General features: G+C 41.9%; 1 protein-coding gene across 1 annotated transcript; it reads left to right on the forward strand.

Annotated features, from left to right (window-relative positions):
* Positions 1-138: 138 nt before the first annotated feature.
* On the forward strand, positions 139-16761 carry NSDHL (NAD(P) dependent 3-beta-hydroxysteroid dehydrogenase NSDHL). Its single transcript, XM_088452744.1, has 8 exons — positions 139-289; positions 2589-2634; positions 6993-7154; positions 8683-8829; positions 9394-9522; positions 9864-10006; positions 15837-15939; positions 16050-16761. Exons 2-8 carry the CDS (start codon positions 2614-2616, stop codon positions 16380-16382), a joined length of 1038 nt encoding a protein of 345 aa, XP_088308870.1. The 5' UTR covers positions 139-289; positions 2589-2613; the 3' UTR covers positions 16383-16761.
* The last annotated feature ends 995 nt before the right edge of the window (positions 16762-17756 follow it).

A 17756-nucleotide genomic window follows, 5' to 3' on the forward strand; every position in this document is an offset into this window, starting at 1 on the left:
TGCTAGTCAATAACATAAGAAGAGTTATTTACCGGAACGAGGCTTGAGACGCAGCCGTTTCTAGTGGCTCAGAGCCGGTGACGTTTATGCAGGTTACTAGGGGAAACGTATTTCCATTCTCCTATTGGTTACAGCTCTGTGGGTTTCACCAATCAAAAGAAGGCGCCTGTTCTCTGCTGATTCTCAGGCCATCGCTGGGCTGTTATCTGGGAAGTGCTGGGTTATTATGTGCTGCTGGTACTAGCGGGCTGGGAACGGAGGCGGCTGCACATCACAGGGTGGAAGGACGGTAACTATCTAGTATCTACACTGCTGTAACCTCGGGGACTGCGGCCACCGCAACGCAGCTCAGCACAGACATACAGTAGGCCATACCTGTCACTCACCTGTCAGTGGTTGGGTTTAGAGGAGACTGTGTGTGTAATATATAATTATAGATAAAGTCTGTAGGATCTGATCACTCTAGTGCACAGGTTCTCAAACTCGGTCCTCAGGACCCCAAACAGTGCATGTTTTCCAGGTCTCCTCACAGAATCACAAGTGAAATAATTAGCATCACCTTTGGATCTTTTGAAAAGTGTCAGTGAGTAATGAATACACCTGTGCTCCTGCTGGGTGACCTGGAAAACGTGACTTGTGTGGGGTCCTGAGGACCGAGTTTGAGAACCACTACTCTAGTGAAATCTGCATCAGCTTATTTAAACTGGGCATCTACTATACAATTTTCTGTCAGATATCTGTCTAATCTGGCTGGTTGGAATGAGAACCTGGTAATGTATGGGAGCAAATAACAGTCAATCATATGGTTTTAAACACTGAAAAAGGACAAAAAAAATGGTTCAAATTGGTTAAATTTGTGTGTTTTAAACAATTTGTCTGAACAACCATTTTTGGCTATTTTCCAGTGTTTGTGAGCAAATGGACGATTGTCATTACCAGGTTTTCATTCCAACCAGCCAGATTGGGACAGATATCTGACAGAAAATTGTATAGTGGATGCCCAGTTTGCTTCATGCGATTCTTTAAATAGGTCCTGAATAATTTTTCGAGTAGAAAATCCTGAGTGTCCCAGATACTGCCCACTTGCTTTTTGGACACATTTTTTCTAAGAGCCGACCAGATAATGCCCCACTTGCTGGCTGGACACAGATGGCAGTGCTGCCCAGATACTGCCCCATTTGCTACAGTATCTGGACTGATACCCAGTCCAGATACTGCCCCACTTGCTGGTTACAATAAGGGCCCTCCAGTAACAAACACGCAGCCGCTGTAATGCAGATAGTGGACGCAGGTAGTTTCTTCTCTTCACCGTTCACCAGCGACTATTCCCGCTAGCAACCGTGCACCCTTCTTTTTAGACTGAGGGAGGGATCTACTGTGCCCTCCAGTCTGATGCCGCCTGGTACTATGACGCAGCCAATAAGTCGCGCTGCTCTGATTTTTCTATAATCAATGTAGCACGACTTTTGTTTGCGCCAGAGTGCTGGGTGGTAGGGGAATTTTTCTGGGCAGACTAAGAAATAAAGCATGGGGGAACATTATAGGAGGCTTATAAAATATAATTTGCAGAGTTGGGTGTGTTACTAGCAGATTTCATGAATCCCATTGACAACCCGATTGTCTTTATTGAATCAATTTTCACTTACTTCCTATTTTAGGGGCAAAATGATGTAGCGATAATAACCCATTGCCAAAAAAGCGGTTACTACTGTTTCTTCAAAATGTATTAGAAGATATACCATGCAGAAGTTGGAAATTTCTCCAACGTCGGCTTCTGTTAATAACGTGTAATGGACACTTATTAAGTAACTAAAAGCTGAGCTTTTTGTCGCCTTTCAATTAACACCAACCGCTATGGTAATTTACCAGACATCCTAGCGCATGTGCAGTCCTCTTGCAGTGATATTTTATGCACATCAAAGGTTCACAGGAGCCATTCTCTATCACACCAGCACTAGGCTGATGGGGTAGAGGCAGGACAGAGATCGCCAGGGAGGTGAGTTACTGTAAGACCTTTCGGTAACTTTTAAATGAAATTTTAGTGCTAAAATCTCCTACATAGAGGTGCGAGGGAGAGCTTGCAATGTTGTCACTCTGTAAATGCCCAAATATGTGCACGGCCGGGCATTGTGGTGATGCCTGCCGACACTTGCCGCTGGTTTGAATTCCCTCCATTGACCTTTGGCTGGGGTGGACTGAGGTGACCCAGCATACGGGTACATTTTACTAGTGATACAATAAAGAGAGTAGTTTTACTTCCTACTTTAATGATTACTTTAGATAATGGATGTACCTTGCTCTCTCCTGAATTATATATCGGGTTCTCCATCCTCTACCTTGTATCATATGAACTGATCTGCAGAGAATTGCAAAGAGTGTCCCTGATTTCTATAGCAGTATTTTGTCATGTGGTGTTCCCCATAGATAACAATAAATCCTGCTTTGCTAGTCTCTATGCAGTTCATTGGAAATTATTATGTAGTCTATGTTAGATAATCTTTATCCCCCACACCTAAACACAATCTCTTTTTTTTTTTTTGTAATACATAGGTATTATACTAATATCTTTCTTTCTTTTTTTACACCAGAAGGAAGAAGTATAAACTTTCAGCAATGGCTACACGAATACGTCCTGTAAGTATTGTAAAATAGTGCAACTCACAGGAGAAAAAGACTCTAATTTTTTGGGGGGCACTCAAAATAAAGTCTAAATACAACTTATATTAGGTATATATTAAAAGGTTAAAAGCTCATAAATTCACAACTCAACAAAGGTATCCAAGAAAAAAACTGTACTAAAAAAGAAGATAGTGGTGAAATAATAAAATATCATATCACAGTAATAATGGTGTAATAAATAATAATCGATGTCGCAGTTAGAACAATAAAAGTCATTTTCCCGTTTTAATTAATCAGCGTAAACCATCATTATAGCAGATATCCAGTTCTCAAGTAAGACCATGTTAAAATAATGACAAGGCTCTGAATTGCCCATAAACTATGTATGAACATCCATAAGCTGCAGGTATTTTCAGCATAGATGATAAATATAACAGACTTGAAGAGCTTGTGTGCATATTATGTCTATACCCATAAATATCAGATGCTGGATAGCTTGATATGTTGAGAATTTCAGACAAATAAGCAAATGAATAACTTGTAACAATACCTCCGTGACAAATGATGCATAAATATATACATAACCTATAGCAAAATCTCAGTGTCAATAACTACTTCTAGATCATATGTACAGTGGTGGCCAAAATTGTGGACAATTTTTGAAATTTGAATGTTTTTCAACTTCAAATGCTTATAAAAACTGTAATGGTGCATACACACGATCAGATTTTTCCTTCAGATATGAACGATAACGATTTAAAAATCGTTCAGTCGTTCATATCTGAAGGAAAATCGTTCATATCTGACATGCCTGAACGATGGACGATCAACGATGCGCGTTCCCGATGGTCAGATAACGATTTCTGACATCTGATGTGTTTGCAGTCAGACTTGGACGATTCCATTCATTTTAATGCAGTCAAAAATCGTTCAATCGTTCAAATCGTTCAAAACTTTGGTAAAATCGTTCAAATCGTTTAATCGTTAATCTGACAAGTCTGACAAATCTGACCGTGTGTATGCTCCATTACACTTCACGCAGTGCAATGATTCATATATCAAATGAGAGGAAATGTAATGCTGAATTCAACACAATAAACAGAGGTCAAATATTTGCATTACAAGGGAAGTTATGCAGTGAAATCAACACTTAGGGTGAAAATCCCTGTGTACTTATGATGTTACTGTCCTATCAGTATTTCGTTGGGTATGCTTTATTTTTCAAGACAGCAGCACAGCGACGTGGCATTGAGCCAACCAATGTTTGGAGCTCTTCCTACTTTATTATGTGGTGCCATGAGACAATCATAGCCTCAATTAATTGTCTTTTATTGGATGGACGCCTCAGATGTACCAGTTTATTCAAACGGAACCACAAATGTTCTATGGAGTTCAGGTCTGGGCTATTTCCTGGCCATCCCAGCACCTGTATGTCATTCTCCGTGAACCCCTTTTTGCATGTCCGTGCAGTGTGGCAGGGAGCTGAATCCTGCTGGAAAAAAAATGGGGCATTATCTGGAAAAAGAACCCTGATAGAGAAGGTAGAAGTTTTGGTTGTAGGATGGTGTCAATGTACTTTCTGCTGTTCAGTGTGCCATCTATGACATAAAGGCGGCCTACAGCATCTGCTGTCATACATGCCCAGATCATAACACTTGTAGGATTCTTTGTTGTCGCTTGAATAAAATCTGGATGTACCTCTTCCCCCGATGCGACGTCTCACACATTTCTCCCATCACTACCAAATATCGATATCTTAGTTTCGTCACTCCATATCTCTTGTTTCCACTGACCTTCTGTCCATGCAATGTGTTCTTTAGCCCACTGTATTAGTTTCTGCCGCTGCTTTTTATTCCGCAATGGCTTTTTTTCTGGGAATCCTACCTTTTAGGCCAACCTCCGTTCGTCTTCTCTGTACCGTTCTTGTACTGACAAAAACACTAGTTGCACTCAGGTCACTGCTAATGGCCGCAGATGACATCCATCTGTCCCTGACGCAAATTAGTTTTATTCTCCTATCATCAACAGCTATTGTGCACTTTTTCCGGCCTTTTCCTTCTTTGTTTTGTATAGATTGTGTTTCCTGATGGCGTAAACAAAACTTTCGTACTCCTGATGTTGTCACATTCCCACCAATTTCTCTCGCAATTGCTGCATACGAAAGACCATTTTCACTTAACACCACAATCTTGGATCACGTCGCTGTGCTGCGGTGTTGAAAAATAAAGGATACCCAACGAAATACTGATAGGACAGTAACATCATAAGTACACAGGGATTTTCACCCCAAGTGTTGTTTTTACGGCGTAATGCAAATATTTGACCTCTGTTTATTTTGTTGAATTCAGCATTAAATTTCCTTTCATTTGATATATGAATCATTGCACTGCGTGAAGTGAAACAGTTTTTATAGGCATTCGAAATTGATAAACATTCAAATTTCAAAATGTGTCCGCAATTTTGGCCACCAGTGTAGATGAAACCAATACGAAATTTTAGATGTAAAATATGTCATGCAGGTTACTGACTGTTAAGATGAATGAAAAGTGCAAAAGGAACGGTGTGAAGATAACAGCTGCTGCATATCATTATGTCAAACAGTCAATGATATGTGAGTGTGCTCTCAACACAATATCCAATATCGAGAGAACGGCCGTTGGATTGTATAGGTGTGTATGCTGTCCCGATGCAGGAGCGTTAGCCGATAAATGGCTTTTAATGCTCCTACAACGGTCGGGATCCGGAGGTCGCATCCTAAGTACGGTTTAATATTTATCGGTTCGACCTCCCGATCCCATAGAAGCTCGTACACACTGCTATGTCTGCACAGTGTGTACGCGGCTGACAGGGGTCACACTGGGGACAGACTGCATGGCTGATGAGGACAGTTTTATCCGATCAGCCTGCAATCGTAAAAGTGTGTACCCAGCTCAGATGGCATCTGCTGTTGTATTGCATCAAAAAGTAGGGACCTGATGAAAACAGCGCAGGAACCTTCCTAGATTCTCTACAATGGAGAGAGCAGTTCTAAGGAGAGCTATATAGGTAATGAAAGACAGTAACACAATACGATTGCAGAGACCTCTGCTGCTGCCAATCATATACTGTATGTATTGATGATTGGTGAGCGATAGGACTCTGTGTATAGTGATAGAAAACAGATAGAGATGCATATATGACAGGTGACAGATAAGGACTCCGTTACTTACATTGTATTCTATGTGCATTTTATGAATGAAGTATTCTACAGCATATGCTTTTTTATTTTTCTGAGTTTGTCGTAATAAATATCAAATTGATTACACAGTGATTAGTCTTTGGGTAATAATTATAGGATTGCGAAGCTTATTTTCTGAATGCATGTTTTTTGGAAAGAGTACACAATTTCCCTTTTGGGCATTTACAACCAATGAATTACCCACACACAGATCACATGGAGAGAGCCAGAGTCAGACAAGTGTTTGTCTTTCCTTTGCCACCTCCATGTCTGTGCCATTACCCCCTCCATGTCTCTACATTTGGCCCTCTCCCTTACTTACCTTTAGTTGTGATCGTCAGCACCATTCTACAGCATCGCTCCTCAGATCAGACACTTCCTGTCTGATCTCCCACAATGCACTGCGCTGTGGGACCCCATTCGGCAACAGGCAGCCTCAGGATTCACTCACTACCTGTTGCTTTACAGTGATAGTTCTCCCCCACCCTCACCACCCATCACTATGCTCTACTCCACTCGCCGCCTCCCCCTCTAACCGGTCATGCAAACCACAATTATTTTACACACACCCCAGAGAGCTGCGGCGCACATTTTGGGAACCACTAGTGTTTGAGGACACATCTGTACTTTGTCAATGAGTGGTTGCTACTAGTCATTTCCAGTGGGTGTCTGTTATAAACTGAAAAGGACTTTTATATTTCATCTTTTATCATTCACCTGCGGGTTGTTGAAAGTGACGATATTTTGGCGATTTAGCTGCAAGATTTAAAGCAGTAATTTTATGTATATTTTTTTTTTTTTTTTTCAGTGAAAGTCAGGTTGTTTTTTGCAACCCGCAGGCTGTTACCTTTGGTGCTGAATCTGCTTCCTATCGCCTTTGTGTAGAATGTTACTAACATTCGTAAAGGGCAACAAGTAATTTTGAGTTAAAGGTATAAAATTAACTGAGATTTTCTGCAGCAGATTAGTTATTTTCATCAACTTAAAGTGTTTGACCCATTAACCGCGTTTTGTTACTGCACATGTGGAAATGTAACATCTTGCCTTTTCGGGTATTAAAACAGCTGGTATGGAATAATTGATGCAAAATATCTGTAATATCTGCAGAGCCACATGTTATAACATGCATTCATTTTATCCATCTTATATATTCCAGGCCAGCAAGAAATGCACAGTTATTGGGGGTTCCGGATTTCTCGGACAGCACATGGTGGAGCGCCTGTTAGATAAAGGATACTCTGTTAATGTGTTTGATATCCGGCAGGGGTTTGAGAACGAGCGGGTGCAGTTTTTCATCGGTGATCTCTGTAGCAAAAAGGTAAAAAGATATAACTTTCTCATCAATTAAATGGTTTTTGTTGTGTGCTGCATCCCTGGTCACCACTTGTTTGGGAAACCTCTTCTATTAATCTAATTTAGCAAAAACTGCTGTCCTCCTTGTTACACTGCTTTAAGGTGGTTTTCAGCTCATATTAATACATTTACACAGACACCTTAAATTAATTACTTCCTTCTAGGCTAATCTGCATTTATCTTCAACTGCACTTGATCAGTTTATTCTCAGACATATGTTTTTATTTGATCTGGCCACACACTACAGTTGGACTAGTAAGTAATGAGAAGTAAAGAATTCACTCAGTGTTCTCCCCAGAATGGGGTAGTAGCGTGGACTGGGGGCGGACCCAACCCTATCACAGCAGGTAAGCAGCAGCCCATCGTGCACACTGTTCCCCACCCAACCCCCTTCCCATTCTGCATCTCACTTACTGTTTGGTGAGCACCGGGTAGGAGAGAGAAAGGCTGTGACACTGCAATGCTTGCCTACAGTGCAGGGTGGGCTGGGCTTGAAATTGCGGTGCGGCTCCAACAGCATTTGCCGAAGTGGAGGGGGAGGCCGGCATTCTTCTTCCGGTGGGGGCAGCTCCGAACAGTGAGATGCACTGTGATGCGGTCTATAAGTTGCGTTGCACTGACGTTTCTATATGAAATGCCAGTGCAGTGCGACTTTCACCCACATCACGGTTGACATTTTGCAGAGAAGACCAAATGAGAAATCTAGAGGGAGGAGAACACTGGAATTCAAACTCCGCAAAAGTCAATAAGAGTACATTCCTCAAAAATCCATGTAAGTAAACACATTAGACAGAAATAAATAAACCTCAGCGCTCCCTATAAAAGTGAGCAGCTCTTTTTAACACACACCTGAGTGTGTGAATCATCAATAGTAAAAGGAAAGAGCGTTATAATCAAACTATATGTAAATAAACTAATAGCGGCAGCATTAAACAAATATAGGTAAGAATTAGTTGAAACAAAATAATAATAAATCATAAATAATAAAATAAATATGAGTATGTTAAAACAATAGAGGTAGAACCTTAAAAGGTTCTGCAAACACTATTCCGTTTATAGCTCTTCTAATACAATGTATGCTTTAGTCCTGTGAATGAAGGACTGCAGGATTGGTGCCTTATACCTAACAAAGCTGGCAGTGCAGGCTCTCCAGTCTGTCTGCTGTATAGTGTAAACTTTCCATTATGGTACCCTTATTAAGAAGACAAAGTCCCCCTCCCCCAGATGGCTCATGTGTAAAATAAAGGGTTCGATTTGCTAAGCAGTGTTAAGAGACAGAGTAGAAAGTAATAAGGTGCCAGCCAATCAGCTCCTAACTGCCATCTCACAGCTGTATTTGAAAATGACAGTTGGGAGCTGATTGGCTGGCACCTTATCACTTTCTTATCACTTTTCACTCTGTCTCCTAACACTGCTTAGTAAATAGACCCTAAAATCTTATATTATTAATCTGACATATACTCAGCATTTCTATATTTCATATTCAATCCCAGGATTTATTGCCAGCACTACAGGGTGTGAATGTCGTCTTCCACTGTGCATCGCCAGCCCCTTCCAGTGACAACAAGGAGCTTTTCTACAGAGTAAACTATACTGGAACCAGAACAGTACTTGAAGCCTGCAAGGAAGCTGGTGTTCAGGTGATTGGAGTAACAAATAAATATTATTCTGCAACACTGCACACTTTACAAGCTTATGTTTAATTTTTACTTTTATATTTTATTATTTTTATGCTTAATTCTGCACAAACAGGGAAATTGTACCTACCATGAGTCAGGTGCAATAATAAGATAAGTTTAGAGTGGGCCTGCTTACTAGAGTTTACAAAGGAATTAGCACTGTTAACATGTCCAGACACAATGGGATAGCCCCAGTAATAAAATGTATGAGAACACCTTCAGCTCTATCTGCAGCATCGGTTCAGAGTGACCCAACCTTGAATAAAAGTGTGAGAGTGTCTAGCTGTAGCCACTTGTAATGACTTGTGTTATGTGCTGGAGGCTTCCAGTTGCTGGCAGGCATGACTATCCACATTGGGGTGGTAGGTAGTGATAATGGTATCTGGTTGGACAGGCTCCACATTCATTCAGTCATTTTAGTATTCAATTCTGCATTTGCAGTTAAGTCCTAATACATCTTGACTCACTTTTTCGAAGTGATGAAAAAACAACAGGAGGTAATCACAGCTGTTTTTGTTTTTGTAGAAACTAGTGCTGACCAGCAGTGCGAGTGTTATTTTTGAAGGCAAAGATATTAAGAATGGATCTGAGGACCTTCCTTATGCTAAAAAACCCATTGATTATTATACAGAAACTAAGATCCTACAAGAGAAGGTAACATTGGTGCTTTAATCTGTATTTAAAGGTAACCGCAATCAATATATAAAGTAAAATGTCATTAACCTTTAACTGCATCTATTTTACTATTATGCCATAAAGAACTGTGATTATCGGTTGTCCTTAGTGTGTTGCTTTCTGTTTAGCCACTGGCAGTCCTTGGTGGTCAGCGACAGGCACAGTGACATCTATAAGACATAGAGAAGAGGTTGTAATAAAATCTAGTAAAAAGCTGCCTTTTGTCTGTGAATTAGAACAGCTTTGCGATTTATTGCAGAGTATTGATGACGACCACAACTGTATTTTTACCATCTACTGAACATATAACTGTGTTGCAGGAGGTTTTGGGAGCAAATGACCCAGCAAACAACTTTGTGACCGTGGCTATTAGGCCTCATGGCATATTTGGCCCACGAGACCCACAGCTAGTTCCTATACTGGTGGAGACTGCGAAAAGTGGCAAAATGAAATTTATGATTGGGTAAGTGTTGCTGCGTACTTAGGTACAGTCTTATCTCCTAGGCTTTTCATATTCTCTGTCTGTACCAGCAGCCTGGCCTGTTGTCCTGGTGGGAATCAAGAGATCATGGTAGACTTCCATCTGGAAATGCACAAGTTGCAGACATTGGTCTATGCTTCTTTTGGAATATGGGGAAAATTTATCAAAGCTTGAAGAGTGTAAAGTACCAACCTATCAGCTCTTAACTCATTTTACAGGCTGTGTTTAAAAATGACAGTTAGGAGCTGATTGGTTGGCACGTTATCTCTCCAAGCTTTGATAAAACTCTGCCATATTTACCCCATAAAAGTGGTTTCCAACTTTTACGTGCATTGCTATAGTGCAATAAAAATCCCTAATGTGCTGTGTACTGTACGTCGGCTTACCACGGCTGCTGCTGAGCCTGCTACTCAACAAAATCTTAATAAAAAAAAAGAAATAAACAGCGCTACTGGTAGCTGAGCACAATAATGATGTATCTATACGTTTAAACTAACATACTGTAAGTGCAGTACAGATGTGACCTTTTCTATCTTTGCCGCTTTGATGGCAAACGTGCATACGCATCTTGACTTGCCGGGCACACGTGCGGCACAATATGGCAGGCCGAGGCAGCGTTCGCAACATGCATACTCTGTTGCGTATGTGTGACTCGCGCCATACATGGTGCGATTTGCCGCATATGCAGCAAAGAATCAAGAGGACACATCTTTTGTATAACCAGGTCCTCTATATTAAGCCACCTCCATGTAAAGAAACTGAACTGCTCAGTAAAATTACAAACAATCATCCCATAGGTAAAACATTGGAGTTTCTAGCAATTGTTTTCACAGTCAGAATGACTCTACACTGACCATATTATCCGCCAATAGCTGGTTATCTACATTTCAGAGCCCAGAATTAGCAGTACTTTCACATGGAATCCTGCTCTGCAAGGTCCTATGGCGCTGAACAGCTAGAATTAAGGGCCTGATTCAGAGCCACTCGTAAGCGGCCGCTCGTTCGCTCCGAGCGATGTTTGCCCAACTGCGCATGCGTACGGATCGTTATACGCATGCGCGAACCAGTCAGTGCGGTCGAAATTCATGTGCTCGCAAAATAGCGAATGCCTGATAATTTGAGTGACAGAAAGAGGCGTATGTGGGTGGTAACAGGGGAAGGTGCTTGAAAACGGGGAGTGGAGATCTGATCGCAGGCGTGCTTAAAGGTCAAAACGGGCGTTTTATGGGTGTGCATAATTAATACAGCAGCGTCATTGACCACGTCACTGGGTTATTTTATAGCCAGAACTGCTCGCAAAATTGTGGTAGCAAAAACCAACCACAAGAATAGCGAGCAACTCATACCCTGGTCGATGTACTCGATTAATCTAATAAATAGCGGACATGATGTAGGATGCGAGCGGCCAGGGGGCGTAGTTTCCCAAAAAACGACCGCAAGTTTTGTTCGCTCGTTCAGACCTAGAGGCGTGAACAGACCGCAAACAGCGAACGGTTCATTTGAATAGCCACCCCTATTTTCTGGACGAGCAAGCGCAAATAGCGTCCGGCTCTGAATCAGGCCCTAAATCCGCATTATTGGTAGTACAGTTGACATTATTGGTAGTACAGTTGACATTATTGGTAGTACAGTTGGCAGCTGCCACTGTCCTCGTTAAACCACAAATCATAGTTACAAATCTCAGGCGCTGAAACTGACCGACAATGTCAGCAATTTCTGGGGGGGTGTAATAAACAAGACGCTCTATGAATGATAAGGGGCCCTTCCAGCACCCATTGATATTAAAGTGCCACCTAAAGATGCACTCTCCACCTATTGTTCTTCATTTAAATGACTCTTACAGAATACAATCGGCCTGACTAGACGCACATAATGCCGATGTTCAAGTAGTTTTTTTATTTATATTTTTTTATTTCCAAATCTATAAAATCTCCTTTGGCGCATTTGTTACACAGTCCATGTTGCGATCAAGAAGCGCTGCATCAGAAATGTGGTGGAAAAGTACTGGGAGGTGGCTTATCACATGCACGGAGATGGGCAATGTTATGGGAGTGTTGGACGTATCGGTGATAGTGGTTGTGCACACAGGCGTTCAGACCCACACATCGGAGGCCATACTCTAATGAAGAGACTGCACATACTATAGGGCTGGTGCAAGTGATTCAATCTGTATCTCGGCACCTATGGACGCTGACAGGGGGCGTCTCAGTCCTGGCACATTCTGACGCACGGATGTACACCAGGGAAGGGCTTTGTAGCAACATTTGCATAAAGTCGCTGACCGACCACGCCAATAGATGCGGACACATCGGAATCAGGCCTGATAGCTCATACTTGCACTGGAGTCTCTCCAGCTTCCCCCACACAGGGGACAAAATCTTGCACACACCCCCCCTACAGTCGGCACCATCTGACATACATAATTATGAGCGTTCATGTACAAATAGGTGCAATAGTGAAAATAAAAACCTCTAAGACTCTGCACTTTTATTCATCCATTCTTATTCTGTATGCAAGATGTTATTGTTTTTTGTTTTTGTTTTTTTGTATGGCACTTTTATCGCAAATCTATTCTGTTTATTTGTATCTAGCACTTGAGGATACATGTGGTAGTCCTACGCTTTGTTCTGTACATCTGGCGTTGGAGTTATAAGTGCCCCCTCTGTACCTGGTCCCTGTCATATTTTCGTTTTTTTCAGGCCCCTAACCCAATGATAGCGAAGTCATCTCCATCCACTAGGCAACACTCCAACATACTGCATTGTAAGAGGACTGTCTGATATTAACATATATTTGGACAAGTTTGACCATCTCTTAATCTGAACAAACTACAGACCAGTGGTTCTCAACTCCAGCTCTCAAGTTCCCCCAACAGGTCGTGTTTTCTGGATTTCTGGGTGTAGAAACAGATGTGATAATTACTTGCCTAGTAAAATATATCAACTCAACTATACATGATTAAAGAAATGCAGAAAACGTAAGCGTTTGGGGTAACTTGAGGATTGGAGTTGAGAACTAATAGGACATCCCTTTCACTGCTGAATATGAGAACTATTCAAGTAAACAACATATTTAGTGATTCCAAATCAATAAGAAAATTGACTTTACAATTTATTTTGATATTAATTTCAAGAGGATATATAATTACTTCACAGGCTGTGGGGGGAGATGAAGGGAATGTGGGAAACAGACAAACAAAGGCAACTATACAGACTTTTTAACTCTACAGCGTTCGTAACACCATTGTAAAAGCTAGGTCATTTCCTACATGAAAAATTGTTTTATATAATCATCTAATATTTTGTTTAGGCAAATGCTACCCAGATATCCTGTCCTAACCTGTTTCTGTTAGATAGTACTATTGGGCTTTCTTAATGCTTTTCTCTCCCTACTTCATTTGTTGCACTTTAAAAGAAAAGCAAGAATTTTTTTTCTTTACTAACAATGTTTTATTTGGTTTATTGAGCATCTTGTGTAATGAGAATGACAGATGGACAACTGAGCGAGCAGCAGGTCACTAACATACCTAGCAGCTGCTCACTAACATACCTAGCAGGTCACTAACATACCTAGCAGCTGCTCACTAACATACCTAGCAGCAGGTCACTAACATACCTAGCAGGTGCTCACTAACATACCTAGCAGCTGCTCACTAACATACCTAGCAGGTGCTCACTAACATACCTAGCAGGTGCTCACTAACATACCTAGCAGCAGGTCACTAACATACCTAGCAGGTGCTCACTAACATACCTAGCAGGTGCTCACTAACATACCTAGCAGCTGCTCACTAACATACCTAGCAGGTGCTCACTAACATACCTAGCAGGAGGTCACTAACATACCTAGCAGCTGCTCACTAACATACCTAGCAGCTGCTCACTAACATACCTAGCAGCTGCTCACTAACCTACATAGCAGGTGCTCACTAACATACCTAGCAGGTGCTCACTAACATACCTAGCAGGTGCTCACTAACATACCTAGCAGGTGCTCACTAACATACCTAGCAGGTGCTCACTAACCTACATAGCAGGTGCTCACTAACATACCTAGCAGCAGGTCACTAACATACCTAGCAGCTGCTCACTAACATACCTAGCAGCTGCTCACTAACATACCTAGCAGCTGCTCACTAACATACCTAGCAGCTGCTCACTAACATACCTAGCAGGTGCTCACTAACATACCTAGCAGCTGCTCACTAACATACCTAGCAGCTGCTCACTAACCTACATAGCAGGTGCTCACTAACATACCTAGCAGCTGCTCACTAACATACCTAGCAGGTGCTCACTAACATACCTAGCAGCTGCTCACTAACATACCTAGCAGCTGCTCACTAACCTACATAGCAGCTGCTCACTAACCTACCTAGCAGCTGCTCACTAACATACCTAGCAGCTGCTCACTAACATACCTAGCAGCTGCTCACTAACATACCTAGCAGCTGCTCACTAACATACCTAGCAGCTGCTCACTAACATACCTAGCAGCTGCTCACTAACATACCTAGCAGCTGCTCACTAACATACCTAGCAGGTGCTCACTAACCTACATAGCAGGTGCTCACTAACATACCTAGCAGGTGCTCACTAACCTACATAGCAGCTGCTCACTAACCTACATAGCAGCTGCTCACTAACCTACCTAGCAGGTGCTCACTAACCTACCTAGCAGGTGCTCACTAACCTACCTAGCAGGTGCTCACTAACATACCTAGCAGCTGCTCACTAACATACCTAGCAGCTGCTCACTAACATACCTAGCAGCTGCTCACTAACCTACATAGCAGGTGCTCACTAACCTACCTAGCAGCTGCTCACTAACCTACCTAGCAGCTGCTCACTAACATACCTAGCAGCTGCTCACTAACATACCTAGCAGCTGCTCACTAACATACCTAGCAGGTGCTCACTAACATACCTAGCAGGTGCTCACTAATGGTGCATACACACGGTCAGATGAACGATTTTTGACTGCATTAAAATGACTGAAATCGTCCAAATCTGACTGCAAACACATCAGATGTCAGATATTGTTATCTGATAATCGGGAACGCTCAACGTTGAAGCCTCACATGTCAGATTTTCCTTCAGATATGAATGATTGAACGATTTTTAAAATAGTTATCGTTCAGATCTGAAGAAAAATCTGACCATGTGTATGCACCATCACATACATAGCAGGTGCTCCCTAACATCCGTAGCAGGTGTTCTAGTGCCCTCCCCAAATTATTTAGGACAATTTTATGTTCCCCTTTCCCCTCTCAACCCATCACATGAAATGCTACATCTCACAGGACCCAGCACTCTAAGCAGCCATAGTTATCCGCAATTTAGTGCTTTAGTGAGCTTAAAAATACGTGGCTTACAGGGACACATGATCGCTAATTTAAAAACATTTAGTATACAATCTTGGTATTGCTATCTCCATGTGTCACGGTGCTCCAGTTGTGTGATGTCTGATGCATCTCTGATGTGACCACTATAGTTGTTCCCCTTTTCTACATGACACCTATTCAGAGCCTTTTTCAACAACAATATAATACTGTAGTCCATCACCATAAACCCTATACCATGTACACACTGTCTGCGTCCCAAGCTTCCATGAGCTGAAAGGCACCAAGCTCACATGTAATAAATAGCAGTCGAGTGCCATGCTTGCTGACATGCAGGTGGCAATGACCTAACCAGCAACTAATTTAAATTCTCACGTTGCACTCAAGCATAACACCAGAGTTCTTAGTGATCTAATACTATACTACTAGCAGTATTTTATTTTATGTTGCCTTTTTGCCTTTTATTTCTAGAAATGGGAAGAATTTGGTGGATTTTACATATGTGGAAAATGTGGTACATGGTCATATACAAGCAGCTGAATATCTGCAGAAAGACTCCCCTCTGTGTGGGAAGGTACTGTACAATTATGGTTTATATACTGTTCTCCATATAATAAAACAGCAATAGATTATAATTTTCAATATAGGTTAATTTTACTCATTTCCTTTTGTCTCTATATACAGGCCTACCACATTACGAATGATGAGCCAATCCCATTCTGGACATTCCTTTCCCGCATCCTGATTGGTCTGAATTATGAAGCCCCGAAGTACAAGATCCCCTTCTTCTTGGCTTACTACCTTGCTCTTTTCGTGTCTATTATGGTCTGGATACTGAGTCCTCTTGTTAAAATTAAGTCCTCTTTTTCACCAATGAGAGTAGCACTAGCAGGGACTTATCACTATTACAGCTGTGAGCAGGCCAAGAAGGACATGGGCTACAAGCCTGTGGTCAGCCTGGACAAAGCTGTGGAGAAGACCGTTCAGAGTTACTCACATCTGAAAAGAGCTAGTTAGAGTTCACTGAACACCCCACAATGTGGAACATTTCTGAAAAGTGGTCTACAGGCAGCTGCAGAAAAGTTGATATTACCCAGAGCTCAGATGTTTGACTTGATTTTCTAAAGTGTATTTGAAAAATGACAGAATCTGATCGGTGGCTATGGAGAAAGTCACCTTTTATCATAGTGAAAAAACGATTTTCAGAAATGTTCCCCTGTGTGTTAAGATTTTGTAATTCACAACAAAATTTGAGGCATTATTTTTCCTCCTTGTAATTTTTAATGTCAACCTATTGTTGGTATCCACCTCAATGCTGTATCCATTTCCTCAGCTGCAAATGTTCATATTGAATGTAAAATTCCTAAATATTGTAAAGGAAACTAATACTATTAAGCAGTTCAATTAAAAATTTGGATTTATTGTAAAAAAAAAAAAAAGTTTCTTTTTAGGCTAAACTTTCTATACTTGCCAGCGCAGTTTTTTGCTTTGTATTCTTATGTATTGTGGGGTTCTTGCAATTTCCCCAGTTTACACCTGTGGCAGGCATCCCTCCCACAGGTGTAACTCAGGCGCCAAGATTTCGTTTTGGTAAGCCAGACCATAGCCTAAGTTGGACAACGTGTGAAATCTATCATATGTATTATAGCCCTGTCACCAGGGGCGTCGGAATGATTTTGGGTGTGTGTGTGAGGGGCCAATCTATAATTTAATTTTGGCACTGCTCCCCTCCCTCCCTTCAACTTACCTGTTACTGGCATAGGAGCCGAAGCAGTAGGAGGCAGGGTCTGGAGCTGTGGCCATGGATGGTGAGGGGCTGTCCTTTATAGCAATAGGCTGCAGACCCTCCAACATGACCCCATTCCATTAGGTACAAAATGCTCTGCTCCAGAACTTCCTTCTTAATATATGATTGAAGCTACCTGTGCTGAAACTACCTTCTCATGAAATAACTAGCTCGGCACAGGTGACTGCAATCATTAATTAGGTGGGAATTCCAGGAGCAGAGTGTTTTGTACCTAATGGAAAGGGTCATGTTGGAGGATAGGAGGCTGCATGGTACCTGCACTGCATGGAGGAGAAGGAGGTGCAATGTGCTGTCTTTTAACTTAAAGCCCGCATATTACACCTCCTCCTCTTCCCTCCTTACAGTGCAGGGGACGTGCTGCCTATTCCTATAAAGCACATAGATGTGAGGAGAGAGGCAAAGTTCATGCAGGTCTGTACCTGGGGCATACTTGCTGACATTCTGGCTGCCCCCTTCGGGAAGGAGCAGGGGGGCATGGCCAGCATAGAGGGGCATGGGCGGGCGCATTACACTGCATTTAGGGTCGGAGCATGGCCACTCGATCTATATATTTTGGCCTCGCCCCCGCTACACAATGCTGAGAT

Source organism: Taudactylus pleione, unplaced genomic scaffold (assembly GCF_031769625.1).
Source record: "Taudactylus pleione unplaced genomic scaffold, aTauple2 ptg000039l, whole genome shotgun sequence".
NCBI lineage: Eukaryota > Metazoa > Chordata > Amphibia > Anura > Myobatrachidae > Taudactylus > Taudactylus pleione.